The 20,670-nt window shown below is 40.7% G+C and overlaps 1 protein-coding gene across 7 annotated transcripts in view; it reads left to right on the forward strand.

The window, feature by feature from the left end:
* CABIN1 (calcineurin binding protein 1) overlaps positions 1-20,670 on the forward strand; it is a 192,024-nt gene that overhangs the window by 151,355 nt on the left and 19,999 nt on the right. For all 7 annotated transcript variants that reach the window (XM_075012556.1, XM_075012561.1, XM_075012560.1 and 4 more), the window contains one exon: positions 16,946-17,231. In XM_075012556.1, the coding sequence (XP_074868657.1) occupies positions 16,946-17,231 (286 nt within the window). The remainder of the gene's footprint in view (positions 1-16,945; positions 17,232-20,670) is intronic.

A 20,670-nucleotide genomic window follows, 5' to 3' on the forward strand; every position in this document is an offset into this window, starting at 1 on the left:
GGTTTCTAGCAACAGCAGCATAATTTCCTAAATTTGTAGCATCAGCACACATTGATTAAGAGCTGAAACAGTGACCCGAAGTCCAACTAGAAAAAGTAAAATACATCTTGGAAAAAATCTGTGTGTCTTACGCAGTAGCCAGTTTTTAAATATTACTCAGCTGTAATACTTATACATACTTTATACATATAATTTATACACACTTTCAAAATATAGTTGTATTCTAGGCCTTCCAATGTATTTGTGATAAACAAATCTGTTTAAAATATTAAATGTCCAAATTAAAACCTTTTTATTGTTTTCCTGTGTTACAAAGTGCTGGAGGTCATAGTTAAAATTATGAAACTAGATATAAAAAGAGGCTGAGATTTTCTGCCCCAACAAAGTTAGAACTGTGCATGCATGGTGAGTCAAATTCAGTCAGGTCTTAAATATAATATATTCATCATTCATAAGAGCATTGAAAAATGGATGAAAGCTGTAAAGTAGTATACCTTGTATCAGTTCGGTATTTAATGGGAATGTGTGCAAAATGAGCATAACTTACGCACCAACGGGACTGGAGCAGAAAAAGAACCAAAAAGAGGATGAAAGATAAGTTGGAGGGCTCCTTTCTTCACACATACCCATTTAGTTGCTTTTTTTTGCTACAGTCCCACACACACACACATAACTAGATCAGTAAGGTGCAGAAATTCTGCACATCCACTTAATACATAATCAGTAAAAGTTATGTCACCCATTTTCCAATCTATTTAGACCACTAGTGAAAGCTGCTGATTTTGGCCCAAAGACTGGCACTGTGCATTCGTTTGCTTACTCTCCTTACCTTATGGCCAATTTCTGCCAAGAGTTTTGTAATGAACTTTAATGCAGGAAGTTGAAGACCCTGAGTTTTTGTAAGTGATGTTAGCCTACTGTCTCATATCTGCAATGAAGTGTAAGCTAAAACAAATAACCATATTCTAAAGGACCATTCTGGGATTCACATAGAAAAGAGGTCCAACACTTCACATATCTTGGCAGAGTCATAAGCAAAACAGGTGGGCTGCATCTACACTAGCAGGTACTTCCAAAAATAATTTCAAAAGGGCAGCTAATTTCAAAAGACCCTGTGGAACATCTACATATGCAACGCTCTCTTTCAAAATTATTTTCAGAGGAATGTGACATGGACTTCGAAATCACTCTTCCATTCCTGTGTCAGGAAGAGTGCCCTCTTTTGAAATCCAGTTTTGAAAGAGGACATGTGTAGACCTCCACAGGTCGCTCTTTCTGAAGAGCGGGTCCTCCATGGCGCCAGCCAGCTGGAGCGAGGAGACTTCATTGCCAGCACCAGAAGGGCTCTATGGTCTCCAGTTCTGGCTGCATTTAAAGCTTCAGGGACCCAGAAATCCTATGCAGGAAGCTAAGAGCATGCTGGCAGCCACAGGTGCACAAGCTCGCATCCATACACCCTGCTGCGGCTTCCACAGCCCAGCAAAGCACCCCACCAGCCTCATGGTGAAGTTCCAGTACCCCTGAATCCCCCAGGGTCCCATTTCAACCCAGCAGAGGGATCCCAGGGGCAGCCAGGGTGAGAAAAAGAGGTCCCTATCCTGGAGCGAACCTGAGGTGAAAAATCTGCTTGGCCTCTCGGGGGCGAAGAGGTGCTCCTGCGCATGAGTGGCTGGCACAGGAATGCTGCAGCTTTCGCCAAGCTCTCCATGGGGCACAACAACCACAGCCACCCCCTCGTGCACAGCAGAGCAGGTCTGCTTATTCAGTCTGTTATTAGTAGGAAAGTCATTGTTGATATAAAATGCACTTGTTCAATGCCTGTAGTTACCCTGAACAGGTTAGGGAGTTTGGCATTATATATTCCTTGGCATGTTGTATTTTTGTAGAAGCATTGAAGAATAATCATGGGGAGATTCCAAGTGACACAGCAATTTCCAGTAAACAGTTCTGACTACTATGTCAAAGGCTTTTTGGAAATCTGTTAAATGCGTGAAGAGTGATGACGGGCTACAGTTCAGTCAGTAGTTCCACGATGATACATGGGGTCACTATTTAATATGTTCATCACAGCCAGAATAAGTTCAAACTGCACCCTCTCTCAAGAAGATACAAAGCTGTCACAATAACAACAGGGATGGAGGCCTTTCTGATGAATGTATGGGTGCCAGGAAATAAGGGGAGTTTTGTATCATGCATCTTGGGCTTTCACTAGTTCTGTCCCCTCAGAAGAAATATTTTGCTATCCTTGAGACAGAACTTTTCTTATAACATAATGGCCATGTCTATACTAGCCAAAAACTTCGAAATGGCCATGCATATTCAGCGCTTCATTAGCATGTGGGCGGCCACAGCACTTTGAAATTGACACAGCTCGCCCAGACGGGGCTTCTTTTAGAAAGGACCCCACCTACTTCGAAGTCCCCTTATTCCCATCTGCTCATAAGAATAAGGGGACTTCGAAGTAGGCAGGGTCCGTTTGAAAAGGAGCCCTGTCTGGACGAGCCGTGCGGCGGCGAGCCGCATCATTTTCAAAGTGCCACAACCGCCCACATGCTAATGAAGCACTGAATATGTAGTTTTTGGCTAGTGCAGACATAGCCAATGGGTTTCTTATTAGCTCTATGTATAGTAACCAGAAATTAGCTTCTGGAATTAGCACTGGTCTGTGAACAAGAAAGGTCATAAACCAGAAGACAACTGAGCATATTGCACTACTATAGTCACACCGCTTGAGGATCTTTAAACCTTGACTTCCTTTTAATTATTACTATTAGAGGATTTAACCGGCATTACTTGGGTCCTTATGGTGACTCAGAGTAGCAGGTGGAGGGGTACAAGAGTCAGGGCAGGAGAGGGAGGGCAATGGGGAGCTCAGGGCAGGAGGCTAGGAGTTCTGGGGGGTTTGCTGGGGCTCCTGCAGTAGCCCAGGACTGCACATCTGGGGATAGGGGCACAGTGACTTGGTTCATGCCAGCTGCCCAGCTGGGGCCATCAGAACCCACCAGTTGCCTGCTGCTTGGCAGGAGGCATGGAGCAGGGCTGACAGACGGCCCTAGCTCAAATAACTAGCACATTTCCCAGGAGATGTGGGGTAATAAAGCTTGTACTGTAGTTTAATCTCCTATGCAGTGTGAGAGAATTCTTCACATTCTGCTAATGCACAGTACTGCCTACAGATGTTTAATCTTAGAAGTTCTGGTTCTAGATTTTCATTATTGGCATTATTAGCATTTATTAAAACAACTTTTGTATTAACAAAATAAAAGTCTTTCCTTCTCCTATAAATATAAATAGACAAGAGCAGCAGGAGCAGATAGTCCAGTGTGCTAAATGTTACACTTCCCTTATAGTTGCAAGAACACCATTTTATTCTCTGTATTAAAGTAGTTTATATTGTATTGTGCAGTGCAGCTTAATTTAAGAAGCAGTTTGATAAGCTCTTAAGAAATAGTTGGTTGATTCCTTGAAGGAAGCAGGTAAAAATAGGTGCAGGAGTCTCTCTTGATTTGATTGTCACTGAAAGGTCTTGCCCATAAAGCAGCTAGTAAGATTTTCCTGTTAAAACTGCACAAATGACTAAAAATAGTGCAAGTGACAATACAGAGGGGACTTTTTTTCCATAGGTCCTGTTTTATAACTTGTTTCCCTATGAAGAAATCTGGGATCAGAAGGCAAATCATGTCTTTATTCTTCCTTTACATCAAATAATTTTATAGTCATCACACTGATTTGTGACTTGGATTGTAAAACTAATGTGCTGACTAGTGAATTCCTTAAAACAAACCGTGCAGTTCAGAGTGGATTGATGTATATCATCAACTGGAAAGCCTGGATTTAAATAATTTGTTTTAATCAACTTTTGCATTTGTACTTCAGTTATTAAGAAAAGTACACTCATTAACCATCACAGTATGCTTATTTACAACTAAATAGAACATTTACACTAGATTTGGTACATCCTTTTGCTGTCTAGAAGGTAAACTATAATTACATATATTGTTTTATTCAAGAAATTATATAGCCCAGTATCTTTAGATTCTTATAGACTACATTTTTAGTACATTAGAAAACGGTGAATGATATATTCCTTATTTACTAGGTAATTAGCTTCTTGCTAGTGATTTGTTTGAATCTGCATTAACACGATAATTAGAATTTAAAAAATGGAACATTAATAAAAATAATTTTAACAAAATCCTGAATCTTTTGAATGCGTAAACATCTCATCAAAATACTATTCATATTTACAGCTAAATGATTTATTAAATGGTAGGTTTAACGGTAGTAGGGATGCTAACAGTTAACCGGTAAGCCCCATCCTAAGCAGGGTGCCAAGAACTGAGGCTGGAGTGCCCCTTCCTGCAGTGCTCCTGGCCCAGGAGCCAGAGGCTGCTCCATATGTTCTGGAGAATGCGTCCTGCTGCCACATGCAGGGGTGCTGCAGGCAGGGACACACTAGCCAGGCCAGAACATCCCTGATTTAATTGTTTAATGCTGGGAATGGAAAGATCACCACACTTGTGATTGGCATCTTTCTATATTCGCCCCAGCCCTCCCTCCCTAAACCAGAGCCAGGGTCCCCCAGCCCCTGCCTCTAAATAAATGGAGGCAACTCACTGGAGCTGCTGGGGCTCAAGGAGCTACCAGAGCAGCTGGGGCTCATGCCAGAGGAGTGCGTGGGGCATCTGGTTCCATTGCTGCTGGAGCTGCCACATGCTTCTTCCACCAGAGGTCGGGTATGTGCATGGGCACACGATAGTCATGTGGGGCCCTAGGAGGAGCTGCATTTAAAGGCTCCAAGAGCCACATGTTGCTCCAGAGACAAATCACCAAACTGCGGTGTCCCATTCACCATATGTGGCAAGTGGCAACCATATTGGACACCGCGGATTTAATGGGTTTACCCACCTGTTTAATGGTTTACTTGTTAAACCTAGTCTTAAACTGGGTAGTTTATTAAACTGGATTTTATATCCCTAAACTATATTATTTCAGGTCTGCCTGGGAACATATTCAAATATGCTTAAATTAAAGTGACTGGAGTTTATATTCCTAGTTAGACCTAAATGTCTTAAAAATTAGATGGTATCCTAAATTAGTTTGTTTGTGCATTATATTTATTAAGCTTGATCTCAAAATTAGATGTTCCCTAAGTTTTTCTTATATAAAAAAACAGCCCTTAACTCAGAAATTTTATAGAAGCTCATGTATCAAGCATATTTATAGGTTGACCCCCTCTAATCCATCACTCTATCTGGCAGCATCCATAACGCAGCAGAAATTTTTGTTAGCTGGATGATCACTTATCATGGGTTTGGCCAAATTTCCCGTGGCCTCATAAAGTTTCTTTCCAGCCACCAGTCCTGGCTCTCAGTGTTCTGTGCTGTTATTTAGCTCTAATTTACCCTGAAATGTCTTCTAAGAGCCCGGAAAGAAGTAGAAGTGTTGGTAATGCTGCTAGACAATACCTGTGGCATGTCAAATTCTTTTGTTCAGCAAGTTAGGTCCTGAGGGTGCCAGGTTAGAGAGGTTCAACCTGTATTTTTATTTACATATTTTATGAGATTATAATATGCTTTGTGCAACAGGTTTAATTTTAAAAAAGAAAAACTTACTATAGTTTAAATGACATTTTAAAAATCTGACGTAGAAAAAAAACTTCTCTATTTTAGTTTCAAAATCCTGCTACTGTTCCATTCTGGAAATACCTTTCTGCTGAGAAAAGATTAGCATGACCAACTGAGTTATGTTAGTTTTAGTATGCTAAGAGTCTCCTTTGAGAGAGGTCCCTCTGGGTGCTCCAATCCAAGTCAAGGTGCTTCCCAGTATCTTCGATCAGAGATAGGATTGATTTAAATCAAGCTATCAAAAAAACTAAGACTGGCTGTGCTTAGGGTCCGCTTACTTTTGGAGTAAGCCCCATTGAACTTATTGGCACATCTGTGTTTTGAGAAAACAAGTATAGAATGGGGTTCCCTTGGAAGAGGTGAGTTATGCTGAAGTAAAATAGAAAATAGATTTACGGCATTGGGAATAAATTTAGGGTATCACCATTTTAGTCTAGGGCTGATGTTCCAAAATAGAGGGCAGGTATTATGTAATATTAATAAAGAAAATAACACTCAGTGGCATCTGAAAATCTAGATTTCTCTTACTGCTGCTTTCTGTATTATATGCTTGAGTGATAAATTCTAAACCTAGCTAAGTAATTAAACAAGCCATAAGGGTTAGTGAAGCTAAACTTTCTTTTTTCTAGCAACATCCAACACATCAAACAGCTTGGGAATTTTACTTGTCAAATCACATTTATAATAAAAGACACAGGAAAATCTTGCATTACAAAGTGAATTATTTACGTTACTAACCGGTTGATGCACTTAGTCGGATCCACGTGTTTATCCACATCATTTTGTCCCACAAAGCATTTTTCCTTACGCTGTTTCATTCTTGAAACTAAGCCTTGCATCATCATCTTGCACTGCTTAAACTTGACATGTTGCACTTTTCTATCCAGGGAATGAATTTCTTCCAAATATCCCGACAGGGTCTCTAACACTCCGAAGCTATTACAGTTTTTCAGTGGCAAAAGTGGGGAAATATGAGAAGCTTTGTGTGTGCTGAATACTGTCTTCTCTTTTTCTTTCTAGTCCACTCCTCTGTTCTTGTCTATACTGCCCCTGTCCTTTCCTTTATATTGTCTCTGTGTCTTAAGACAATGTCTGAACTAACTCCTCTTCTGTTCTTGGCCAAGGTCTACCACTACATAAACACAGAACAAAAACGATCCTATCTAGCTGATGTCTTTCTTTGGATGTGTTACTTTTTAATTTGCTGAGAAACAGAAATTGAAAGCCTAGAACTTTCAAGAAGCAAGAACTAGTAGTTAGGCTGGATGGACTAGAGCCATTAATTCATTTTTATGAGATTGTAATGTCAGGGAACTCAGGATTGCAAGGGCACGTCAGTCCTGACAAACAAAACTATAGCAGTGTTCTATATAAACAAACAGGGTAGAGCTCATTCTTCTCCCCTCTGCCAAGAAACCCTGCTCCTGTGGGAGTTTTGCATTGGCCATTTGGTCCAGTCATTCTGCTCCTTCCTCAACCACAGCCCAGGTTTGATTGGGGATGCATTTTGGGTGTCGTGGGCGTCTCACCTGCTCTTCTCATTTCCACCCTGATCCACAAGGTACTTCTCAGGGCATGACAACGCAAAACCTCTCTAATCCTCATAGTTTAGGACTGTCCTTGCAAGCACTGGTTCACCACTCTCCTGGCTGTCTCCATGGAAGCATCCTTTGCTCTTCCCTGGTTCCTGAATCTCATCATCCAGGACAGCAACTGTGTCGTCGTAATCTGGAGACCCTCTACTTCATGGTTTTGAAGCTCTATGACTGACATAGGTAGAGAGCCAATGAACTGAGTCAGTGCAGGAAATATTACTGGGTATTAGGAAACCATCCACTAGGGCCACTTATTTGGCCACATGGAAACCTTCTTCCATTTAGTCCCTGCAGAGGGAATTCCCTCCCCTACAAGTTGTGATCCCTTTCCTGTTGGATCTAAGGTGACAGGGACATTTGTCAGTTTATGGTCATTAGTCAGCTTATGCTCTTCCAAGCATATTTCATTCTATAACAAAATTCATCTCAAAACCATTTTGAATGTATATTGTGAGTAGAATTTCTTAAGATGTATGTATTCAGCATATTTCTAAAGTGTGAATATGTTAGACTTCATTCAGTCTCTTCATGGGGGAGGGATAGCTCAGTGGTTTGAGCGTTGGCCTGCTAAACCCTGAGTTATAAATTCAGTCCTTGAGGAGGCCGTTAAGGGATCTGGGGCAAATAGGTTTTCAAAAAAAAAAAAAATCTGTCAGGGATGGTGATATGTCCTGCTTGTGTCCAGGGGACTGGACTTGATGACCTCTGAAGGTCCCTTCCAGTTCTGTTAAGTAGGTGTATGATAGGCATCTCTCTTCATACACTGATCTCTTTTTCTCTGACTAAATTACATAATCAAATTTTTCAGGCATTGTTCTTTATAAACCATTGTTAATTTTTCACAGTTCCATTATCTTTTAGCTTTTTATTATTCTCATTATTTATTATTTCCCTTTTGTTGTCATTTTTTATGAAACAGCATTATTCAAGAATGTGATTGTTACATATTTAACTTTTATTGTCTTAAAATATAATTGCGGAGACTTTATGAGTGTGGAAAATCCTAAAGCCTAAAAAAAAAAAAAATCCAAAAGACATATGGATGAAAAACCAATTTTGATCACCCCTAAACAGAATCCTAAACTTCTTTTCACCAGTTATGAATACTTCCTTGATTAATGATTTTTTCTTGGGTCCAACTCATCCTTCTTCACAATATAGTGAGGCAGTAAGGAAAGGGACAAGAGATGGCCTTTTGATTAGTACGCACAATTTGAGACTGAAGAAAGTAAAGTTGTATTCCAAGCTCATTTATAAACTTTGAACGATCTTTGAGTTACATGACAACCTTACCTGATTGTGATAGGATGGTGAGTGTTTCTTGATAGGGAGGTGGGTTGTGAGAAAAAATCATTAATAAAGGTTTTCATGATATAAAGGTACTAGCTATATTTACAATTTAAGAAGAGGTTCACGCTACTGGCTTCTGGTTTTCTTCTGAGTCTGAGGGATTAAAAACTGAATTCCACTGTGAAGGATAATTGTTGCCACTACTTGACCCAGATAATTTTTAAAGGCAAAAAAGCCAAGAAAAACTGGAGAAAGATGGAAAAATCCTTCTGTAGCTAATCTGAAAATTCTTCAAATTTTCCAGTCTTTTCTGAGTAAGATGCTGTAACTGAAAGGGCAAATGTGATCCTTGGATGAATTATTTAGGGGTGTCTCAAGAAAGAGTAACGAGATTATTTGACCTCTCTATTTGGCACTGTGTCCACTGTTCTGTTTTCATGTCTATAATTCTAGAAGGATGTTGAAAAATTGGAGAGTGTTCCAAGAAAAGCCCACAAGAATGATTAAAGGCCAGAAAAATATGTCTTTATTGATAGAGGTGAGGAGCTCAGTCTCTTCAGTTTAAGCAGAAAAGGTCAAAAGTGACTTCATCAGTCTATATGTACCTACTTCACATACAAATATTTGATAATGGGCTCTTTAATGTAGCTGGGCAAGGGTAAAAAGGTCCAGTAACTGGAAGCTGAAGCAAGGCAATTTCAGACTGTAAATAATAGTCGAACTTTTGACATCACTGACAAATTTGAAATCAAGGTTTTTAACAATGTGTTCCACGTCAGAAGAAATTCTGTGGCCTGTGTCATGCAGGAATTCAGACACAGAGCTGTAACTAGGTATTTTTAAAAATGGCAGTGAAAACTTCTCAGCAGCTTTCAATATCAGCTTGTTTCAAAACTCTGCTTTGTGATAGAACCTCCCAGTAAAATCAAAATAAGTAAATTTTAATAAAAACTCAAGGGCACAGTAGATTATGCAAAAAAAGCAACATGTTCTTTGTCTTTACATGTGTATTGGTTTCTGGCTCTTCTGAACTATGAAGGAATGTCTGGTTGTGAAAAAATTAACTGCAAATACATTTTTCTACATTCCAACCAGGATTATAATGGAAAAATAAGAGGGGCCTTTGTGTTTTCTTTCACCAATCCAAAATGTTAATCTCTCAAAATCTGTAAATCAGTATTCCTTAACTACAGGTTGAACCTCTCTTGTCTGACACCCTCAGGACCTGATTGGTGCCGGACAAGAGAATTTGCTGGACGACAGGAGATCAATATTTTCTACCACGTTATCAACACCTCCACTGCTTACTGGGCTCTTAGAAGACAGTTGGGGTAAATTACAGCTGAGTAACAGTACAGAACACTGAGGGCCAGGACTATTTTGCATAATCTACTGTGCCCTTGAGTTTTTATTAAAATTTACTTGTTTTGATTTCACTGGCAGGGTCTTGTCATAAAGCAGGGTTTTGAAACAAGCTGATATGAAAAGTAGCTGAGAATTTTTCACTGCCAGTTTTAAAAATACTTAGTTGTGGCTCTGTATATCTAACAAACTGCGTAAACAAACTTTATGGGACCATGGGAAACTTAGCCACACCCATGATGAGTGGTCATCCAACTAACTACAATCATGCCGGATTATGGAGTTTGGCAGATGAGAAAATTCCAGATTAGAGAGGTTCACCCGGTATAATATTTATTGGCTATGAAAGACATCCTACTCATTATTGAGTGACTGCCAGGAAGGGGGCTGGGGAGAGAGAGAGACCAGTGGAAATCATGTCTCTACAGTATAACCTATTATCTGGTAACTAGAGTTTTGCAAGCCTTCTCCTTAAGCCAGTCTCAGATTGAAATCAGTCTCTCAAATAGCAGTATGAACGGATTTATAAATGGTCACTTCCCATGTGAGATTATATAATCAAAGTGGCTTTTTAAGGTTTTGTTGTTTTGGGGGGCTTTTTTGTTTGTTTGTTTTTTGAGCTCATGAAATCGTTGTGCATGGGCAATGTAAGCTGAAATAGAACATTGGGCAGAGGTACTTTGTTTCTGTTTTGTAAGGTGACAATTTGGTAGGTTTGTAAGCATTTTTCTTCGAGGGAAAACTGATGAGAGGGTATTGTTTGAGCTGGCTTGGCTGTCCAGAGTCCCGCGCCCCCCCCCCCCATTTTTACCTGATTGATCTGTGAAAGGGCTGGGGGAAAATAAGCAAAACATTAAATAATTAGAAAATAAGCATTCCTTGTTCTTAGGTGGTTTTTCTCACTCTCTTTGTTCCACCCACTTGCTGCTAATATTCATCTTGTTTTCTTTAATTTCTGCAAATCAGAACCTCAGAAACTACTTATGTAGCTGAAAGTGTTTTTCCAAAGTTGTCTGTAGGTTTTATTAATGCAACAGACAAATGACAAAAAGGGGACGAAGAAAGTGGGAAATGGGGGACAAAAAGATGAGCACTTTCAGATCTCATTCCTACTGAAGGGTGACCATTTTGTTCACTGTTGCATGCACCAGTTACCATGGCATCCCCCTCTCACTTTATACTGGAGGTGTACTCTCAATGTAATTAACAGCTTGCCTCTCTCAGCCTCTAGCTGAAAATAATTGTTAAGTGAACAAGAAAGAAAAAAAATCCACTATTCGTTTGTTATTTATTAAAATTTTTCACCCTGACATCTTACGTCGCTTCATCTCATAATGTGTTGCATATCAAAGCATTGTTGGAATCCGGAATAACCACGTGCATGGAATGGGAGATGAGATCTTTGAATGCATGCATTACATGAACAAGTTGGTTAGGTATGAATACAATTCAGATCAGTGTTGGTGTGTGTTATAATTTCCCCTTTACAGAGCATTAGTCATAGAGCTTAAGGTCACCAAGGGACGGTTAGATCCTCTAGTCCTCGGTTCTTTATATGCCAGACCACCAACACCTGTACACTAAACTGTAGAAAGGCTGCCATGTTGAAGATGAGTTGTGATTCTTCAAGATGGAGAGTACCTTATTATGGGCATCACTGTTAGTTCTAAAGCTACACTGGAGAGAGCTTTTACAGGAGTCTTGTTCCAAAAATATCACTATGGAGAAATGTAGACGGACAATGTGAACAGAGAGTTTTCAGCAAATAGAATTTTAGGAGAAAATACAAGTAGTGACATAGTTCAGCATGGCTGCTGTTATCACTCCAGCACTCCATGTGACATCTTCCAACTGTTGAGACTTCACATTCTGATTGGTATTTTTCCAGAATGTGAGTGGGTGAAGATCCCCATCTACCAATAAGAAGACTGAGATCTTGCTGAAGTCATTTCACATAGGGTAAAATTTGCACTTGGGACTCAGGAATGAAGTTGATGATCCTTGAGGACTTCTGTTTTTTGCAGAACTTTGTCATGTCCTGAAAAAATAACTTGTATAAGAAAAAGTCGAAAAGAAACCTGATTCATTAGACAGTACCCAACTTCAGATATACAGTGCAAAAGGTAAAACACAGCAGATGGTTTTCCCTAATCCAAGCATAATGCTTCATTTCTTTCTGTTGTCTCCACACTGAAGTGTCTTACAGGAAAACTTCAAGGACTTTTTGGTGAGCTTATACTCCAGGAGTTTGTTCCCCCATCTCTATTGCTTTCTTCTTTGTAAAGCTAGGTCAGTAATTGCTTTTCTGTATCTTTATAGCCTCTTCCTGCATAAGAAGGATTTCTCCATAGACTGCAGTTACCATGAAGAGGAGTAGGTTAAGGCCTCCAGAGTCCAATGAAAGGATAGAAAAGAGTAAACTGTTGATGGCTATAGAAGCATAGAAAGAAACTTAGTTAGACCCATAGCTACATATTCCCCAAAAAGAAGTCATGTGATCTGCACAGACACACAATTTTATTATGGACTGGAATGCATTACCAAGAGAGGTGGTGGAATCTCCATCCCTAGAGGTTTTTAGACATATTATTGACTGGGATGATTTCGTTGGGGTTGATCCTTTAGGCTTTAGGCAGGGGACTGGACTAGATGACCTCCTGAGGTCCCTTCCAGCCCTAGAATTCTATGATTCTATGACCTAATAGAAATCCCAGCCCTTCTTGGAGAAACTAGACATTTTCTACCAAAATGAATAGAGGGAGAGTAAGAGGGGAAGTGATTTCCTCCTTATCTACCAGTTCCCCATAGACAGCAGTTCCGTTTGGCTATGTTTACACTAGAAGCATCTGTTTACAGAAGTTAATGTGAGAAGAGATGCTCCAACAGATCTGTCTACAGATGGCATCTACACATAAAAGCGGATCATCTTTTGACCTGCTCTGTTGACAAAAGGGCACCCTGCAGCATCTACGTGGCTTTCTTTTCGACATTTTCTGTTAACAAAACACTGTGTAGACACGCCACAAATTTTTTGTTAAAACCCTCTAGTGTAGGCACAGCCTTTGAGACTTGCTATCTTTGTCAGATCAATGGAAAAAAGTGTTGTAAATGGCATGCATATTAATTTTAAAAGCATTGAGAAAGAGACTGTTTAAGCCCTGCAGTGGACTGGAAGGGAAAGGCAGAGCTTTGACTCTGTATACCACAACAAAGTAGAACATTCACTTCATAGAAGCCACATCAAACACAGGTACAAACTTGACACTGATTCTCAGTTTTCTACTGGAGATGAGTGACGGTGGGGAAGATTGAGGCCCCAGAATGAATCAGATGTATTCATCCATACAGAGCATCATTGATACCCTCCTGATTTTTTAAAGTGGTGTAGAAAACAGTTTCTGGTGCTCTTCTTAGGGTCTTGTCTTTATCATGCCCGGTTATCATCGACAGTGGAAATACTAAGTTGTGCAGCAGGTCTGATGAACTTAGTTTCTCTACTAAGTTTCTTCAGGATCTGTTTCTCTTGCACAGTGTAATAGTCTGGCTTTTTTGCTACTGGGCAGTCACCTGCATGACATTAAAATAGATGTGGCCCCATAAATCTTGGCAATTATTACTGCTTGTGGGATCATGTACACCTGTTCTGAGTGTAAGTTGGCATCAGTACCTGCAATAAAAGTGCCACAACTCTTTTATCTTCATTCTAAATAAATATTTTCAAAACACGCCTGTTAGAATTCTTCCTCTCATATTCTTGCTTGGGGCAAGTCTACGTTGACCACCTTGTAGCATTGTAACAGGGGCGGCATATTTACTCTTTATCAGCAAGGGAGAACTCTCCCAGCAACTTCAAACAAAACAAAACAAAACCCCTGAATGAGAAGTGGAAATTTTATTGCCAGGCTCACAACTCCTCTTAATAAGGTGCTGTCAATACTGAAGTTTTTCAGAGCTCAAACTTGTCTTGTGGGGGCAGGGGGGTCATGCCCCTCAGTCGCTAAAGTTTTAGCACTGAAAGTGGCAGTTTACACATACTCTTAGTTATTTTTGATCCTGTACAGCACTAGTCAGGTCCTGAGGTTGGCAGACTAGAGAGGTTCAACATGCAGCACTTTTTTCTAAATGTCCCCCTACCCCCACAGTTTTCCATTATAGACTAACAGTTGGAATCTTCGGGGGAGGGCCGTTGGTGCCCAGGCACTCTGACAGCCCCAGCCCAGGACACTGGCTGAAATATTTAATTGAAATTTACATTGTACAGTGCTGCTCCATGTGCACATGAAATACAATTTTATTTATGCCATCATTGGGTGTCAACATCCTCCTTAGGGCTTGACTATACTTACTGGAAGATTGACATGCTGCAGCTGATCTTCCAGAGTTTGATTTTGTGCGTCTGGTGAATATGCGGCAAAATCAACCTCTCTGGGCTTGTCTGTCAACCCCTGTTCTCCACGCTATTGCGTTGAGTAAGGGATGTCAACACAAGACTAAAGAGGCTCGGACTTCACTAGAGAAGTAAATCGATTCTGATACATCGATTCTGGTGACACAAATGCTGTGGCTAGAATAGTGTATCTGAAGTCCACTTTTTTCCCTGATGTAGACTTAACTTTAGAGACCAACCCTAACAATGTTATGCTACCAAGAAAAACTCTTACACCAATCTTGGAATTTTACATGAGTGAACCAATTGAAAGGCAGTGGGCCGGTATATTCCTCTTTGACTTTGGATTTACCAGATATTAATTGGTTAAGTATGTTTTCATGCCTAAATTATGCCAGTCACATCTCTGTCTCCACCATACACACACATTCATCTGCAATTGTAAAACCTTCCTGTGGTCAACTTTCACAATGGTTCTCTTCAGGCTCCAATGAAGTGTTATGTGGGAATCTGTCAGTTTAGGTTAAAAGGGCAGCTGTGGCCTGTGACCAGTGTTCCCTCTAATTTTTTATGTGCATGTGCAGGCTGAATTTGTTACATGCGCCAGTATGGAGATTATGTTGGCACATTACCTCCATATTGGTGCACATAAAATTCAGCCTGCACGTGGGCAGTCCTGGGTGGGGGGGAGGGCTGAAGTGTTTGGAGTGCACTCAGAGGGCTTACTCAGGATTGGGGGATCAGGACTCTGGCTGGCTGGGAATGTGGGCTTTGGGTCGAGGCTGAGAATGAGGTACAAGAAGTGACCCTAAACCAAGAGATTTGGAGTACAGGAACAAGCTCAGGGCAGGAGGTTGGGGTGGCAATGCAGGGCCAGAGCAGGAGTAAGGGTTTAGGAGAGAGTACAGGGTTTCAGGTGTGGGTCTTGGAAGGAAATAAGGTGGTGGAGGCTGCTCCAAGGAGGGGATTGGTGTGCAGGGTGCTTACCTGGACCAGCACCTGTCTGGTGGGGGCTGAACAGATGACTCCATGCTGCCCCAGGCAAATCCTGTTGGCTGCAATTCCCAGCCAATGGGAGCTGCGAGCACAGAGCTTCCCAGTACTTGCTGGACATAGTGCCAGCTGTGGGAGAGGAGCAGCAGCATGCAGAGGCACCCCCTCTGCACCCAGGAAGGGCTGGCCCAAAACACAGGGGCTTTATGGGCTGCAGCCCAGGGTCCTGGGTGAAGTGGTCTTCCTCAACCCAGGGCCCTGGGCTGCGACTCCTAAAGCCCCTTCCTTAATCCAGCCTTGCTGCTGGTGCTGGAGTAGCGCAACTTTCTCCAAGACACAGTAGCTCTCCTCCAGCCCCAGCAGTGAGCTGCTGCTGCCATGGGAGAGAGAGGTCCCTCCCCTGCCTGCAGCAGGTCCATGCATGGCAGCCATGGGCATCTGCCAAAGGTTTATTAGGCATCTGCACAACCAAGAGGGAGACCCGGCTCTGGTTCTCCCTTCAGGTAGCTATCTTTTCTGTTTCTTCTTGCTTCACCACCTGTTTTTTCTTGTACATTCCCAGATCTTACCTTTTCCTTCTCTCTGATCTTTCTATTCATGCACTCCTTTCCCACCCGTCATATAAGCTCGATATTTCCTACAGTCCGTTCCCTAACTTAGTCCCTACCTGTCCCAATTTTGTCACTCCTCTAGAGAAGAGACCGCCATTACTCAATTTCAATAGCAGAACACTTTGCCATAGCTCGCAGAGCACCAGTGTTCCACCAGAACATAGTTTGGGAACTGCTGGTCTAGCCAATTCGTTACCACTTAATCCGAATCAGTGAATACTGTTTAGAACCCCAAAGCAGTCTATATAGCTGTACAGACTAGACAATTGTATCCAGCCAATCTTTTGAGACACAATGTGGGAGAGTTTTATATTGCTTGAGCTGTCTTTCCCTTCTTTGGTGAATTTAAATCACTGTTCCACCTCTTGACTAGGTAACTAGTAGCAATACATCATTTTATTAGAGGTGCCCTTGGATGAGACCCTAGCTGTTAGTATTGATGTTATCTTCAATTTGAGCTTCATGGGCAAGAAAATTTACAGATCAATCATTCCAAGCTGGACATCAGCAGTATTCACTCTCAACAATTAAAAATCACTCATTTTAGGTTACAGATGTAAATACTTTCTACTTTCTTGTCTCTTCCATTTCTTGTCCTCGCTTTCTTAGACTTACACGTAGTATTTTATTTTAATAATTTGGGGATTTGAAACTCAGTTCTTCCCAGCAATCTGTTAGATGAAGCACAGAGTTTGCCAACAGCTCTTTTTTTAATTGAAAGAGTCTCTTTCTGTTCGTAGGAGTTTGGAATATTCCTGAATTTCATCCTGTTTAATAGTAAAGTTCAGATGAATATATTATCTTGTAAGGAACTTTTTATACAAAGCAGCTCAATTAGAGCACTGTGCTTGTGAATATGAATAAGTACTCCAGGTGGTGGTTTGATAAATGAACTGTAAGTTGTGGAAGATAAGTATGCACATGGTGGGAAGATGTTATTGTTAATATATATGTACACAAGAGATTTTTTTTTTTTATTATGCAAGTGACCGCAACATTTGTAGTTTTGATTCAGTAACATTACATGTGTGAGCTCAGTAAGGCATATTTTCTCACCATCTTCCTTTTCTTTTAATGTAGTCCATCGGGGAAACGCCAACAACTCCAAAGCATATAAAGGACAATAAAGAGAGTTTCTTCCCAGCAACTCCGACTGTGCTGCATTCTACACCAGTGAATTCAGACACTGTGACTTCTGAAAACCTTCTAAAATTGAATGACCTTCATTCCAAACCCAAGCCAGTATCGTCTTCCTCCTCCTCTGCATGTTCTTCAGTGCCCCCACCGCAGACACCACACAAGGATATCGAGGCACACCAACAACAGAGTGTAGACACTGCTCCCAGTATGTGTTACATTACTCATGGTAAGTCTGCGCCTAATAAAACGTCTTGATCTTCTCTAAATGATTTTCCCAAGGGCACATAGTAAGTGAGAGAATTCTGGCTCCAAGTCACATTTTTAATCACTAGACCACCTGTAAAAGAATACTAGACGTCACACAATCTTTGAAACTTGTCTTTGGTTTTGAAAGGGACATATATATTACTAGAATTGATCAAAGAGTTGTCCTCTGTGTATGTATGTAAAATTACAAAAACGTCATAGTTCATTGAAAAAGACGGTTTCTAATTCTGCTGTGGTATCAAATATTTATTTTCTGAAGTTGTTGACTTAAGGAAATAGTGCTGCATCAAAATTGCTTAGAAGTTTAAAATGTTAGACATGATACCAGATGAGATGGATTAGATGGCAAAATATGTTTGAGAAGTAATCAGAAGTGCAAGATATCAGGAAAAACTGTTTCATCAGGAGGGTGGTGAAGTGTTTGAATGCATTACCGAGAGAGGTGGTGGACTCTCCATCCCTAGAGGTTTTTAAGTCCTGGCTTGACATACTCATTGCTGGGATGATTTGGTTGGGTTTGATTCTGCTTTAGGCATGGGGCTGAACTAGATGATCCCCTGAGGTCCCTTCCAGCCCTAGGATTCTATGATTCTGTGATAACGATGCACACATTTAAAAGATTGCAGAATTCTTTCTGTAGTATATGGTCTGGAGCCCAGGAAGAATTGTCTGAATCAACCACAGTTCTTTCTATGGCTTCTGTTAATAGCCTAACCCCACCATCAGTCTAGATACCCCCATTATGGGGCTCTGCCTTAAAAGCTTAATATGGCCTTGATATGACTTTTCTATCAAACATAAAGTCCAAACTCAGTTATGCAAAATTTATTATTCAGCACAAAGTCATGCCATTTGATGTCTGTTAGGTATATTGAAAATTCCCACATTTATCTGAAATTATTTAGTCCTCTGTTGCATTCAGATAATCAAAATTGTGGTGTGTAGAGTATGAATATTTCACATTATGGTCCAAAGTACCTAAATCCTTTTTTCAGAAGTAACTTGGACCGTCTGTGTATAAAGGAAGTCATCAGACTATTTACAGATACTAATAAAAGCCAGGGACAAATCTACAGAAGCCTGGGTATTTAGTGTTAAGAATGAAGCCTCATATATTCTCCAGGCAGTGTAAAATGGAACAAATCAGAACAGTGCCAAGGTAGTGCCGATGTAATGGAGGCTTACTCATTAAGAGTCATCATCAGTAGTTCGTGAGCTAGTCTCAGACTCGTTTGTTTGAAAGTAATTTTGCTTTACGACTGCGTATCTTTGTACAGTTTATGCATCTACATCTCCTGTACATGTTTTTTTTTCTCTTATGTGATCAGCCTTGGCTGCTAAATGCACATAATCTTCTGAATACATCAACAAAAAGGAGCAAAGCAGGGAGAAATCAATTTTCCCAATGAGTTAATCTCTCAGAGGGTACAAGATGAAATTGAAATTTAACATCCACCACTAATAGTCACATTATAATCACCTCACATTCCTTCTCCACAAATCCTGTGGTGAGAGTGGGAAAATGTTGCAGTCAGATTTGTCCAGAAATGGAATTATGTGCTATTATCAGGGGATGTCTTTCTAGGGTTGTTCAACAGAGAATAATTTGGGTTGATCCTTTTTAAAAGTTGTTATGCTCTCACTGAGCAGAGAAGTAAGAATGACAATGCAGTTTAGAGTGCCCCGTGCCATTGCTTTACATGTAAAACTAATAAGCATTTCTGACATACTTTCCTCTCTCTAATTTTGCAGGCCATCTTGCAGTGGCTGGATCATTTATTTTAATCTTTTGACTCTCTGGGCCTTTTAGGGATTTCTGAGGCTTCTGATGGCTTCTTTCATGGTTTCTGTTCATCTTCTGGTGGTGGGAAAGGGGTGGGCTACCTGTCAAAATTGTTGTCCTGAAGTCTCCTGTTTGAAGATCAAGAGGCTTTCTCTGTTTGGCTCTCATTTCAGTGCGGAGTGCATGTATCATTTCTGGCTGTCTGGATCTCAGACCACCTGACAGATTGTTTCTCTAGCTGAGTGAGACACCAATTACTGCTCTCTCCTTTGCTGCTTTTTCCTTTCTACTCCTCCCCTGAGGCACACCCCCACTTTTTAAAAAAATTATTGTTGAATTTGTAAGCTTTACCCTTTATTTTTGTACTTTTCCTCTGTCTCTTTTTCTCTTCTTTTGTATATAAAGTCTCTCCTCTGCCTCATTTTCCAAGTAATCTTTTTATTTTTCACCCATTTCCCTTCTGCCTTTTCTTTTAGTAACCATTTTCATACCCCCACCATGTCTGTTTGTCCATCTCAGAAGATTCCCTGCCCCCAAATATTAACTACTGAAATTCTTCATTATTTCGTTGAGAAAAAAGGAATTACACAATGGTTTTCCAAGAAGTGCTAGTATTCTGCCAGTCATTCCCCATGTAAACATTTAGTGAGATCTTGGAACTGGCATACATCACCCAGTACCGAAACCACAGCATGATGAAGTCCAGTGACCAGGTGCTAATGACAATATGGAAACTTCCTGCATTTAAGCATCAATTCATATGGGATTGCTGGCTTTTTTAACTAAGCATAGAACTGACTCAGAGGAGAGCTGTAAAATAGGTCAAGTAGGATAAACCCTCTCCAGCTCTGTCACAATTCCAATAACTGTACTGTTCCACGCCTCTGTAAATCTTAGAAGTATCGTTGGTTTTTCCCTTGGATGGGTTCTTCTTTCCCCTCCCCCCCACGCATTTCTTAATCTAGTAGTAATTGTAAATTATAAGGAGTGGCCAGGAAAATACTAGCCTGGATCCAGGCAGGAAAGTGCAAGATAGAAAGAGGGGTTTGCCACATCTCGATTTATTCAGGAGGGAGGATGACTTCACTTGAAACCAGTGTTGCACTAGATCAGCATATAAAATGGAGGGAGGAGGAATGGGGTCCCATCCTGCTACATAAATGCTGTGATTTTAATTGTTTTTTTTAAAAAAAGTTAAGATTTACACTAGTGAAAAATCTGTTTATTATGATTCTTTTGATATGCCTTCGGCCCTCTTGCTCTCCTTTCTCTCCTTACAATATATACCCACCCCAACCTTTTCCAGGAGCAGCGGATCACTGCGGCTACATCTAAACTATGAGATAAATTTGAATGTAAGGCAGTTAGCTTGATATTCGCTACGTCTACACTAGCCCAAAACTTGGAAATGGTCATGCAAATGGCCATTTCCAAGTTTACTAATGAAGTGCTGAAATACATATTCAGCGCCTCATTAGAATGCGGGCGGCCGCAGCACTTCAAAATTGCCACGGCTCGCCGCCGCGTGGCTCATGCAGACAGGGCTCCTTTTCAAAAGGACCCCAGCAACTTCAAAATCCCCTTACTCCTATCAGCAGATCAGCAGATAAGGGGA

Source organism: Carettochelys insculpta, chromosome 18 (assembly GCF_033958435.1).
Source record: "Carettochelys insculpta isolate YL-2023 chromosome 18, ASM3395843v1, whole genome shotgun sequence".
NCBI classification, from domain to species: Eukaryota; Metazoa; Chordata; order Testudines; family Carettochelyidae; genus Carettochelys; species Carettochelys insculpta.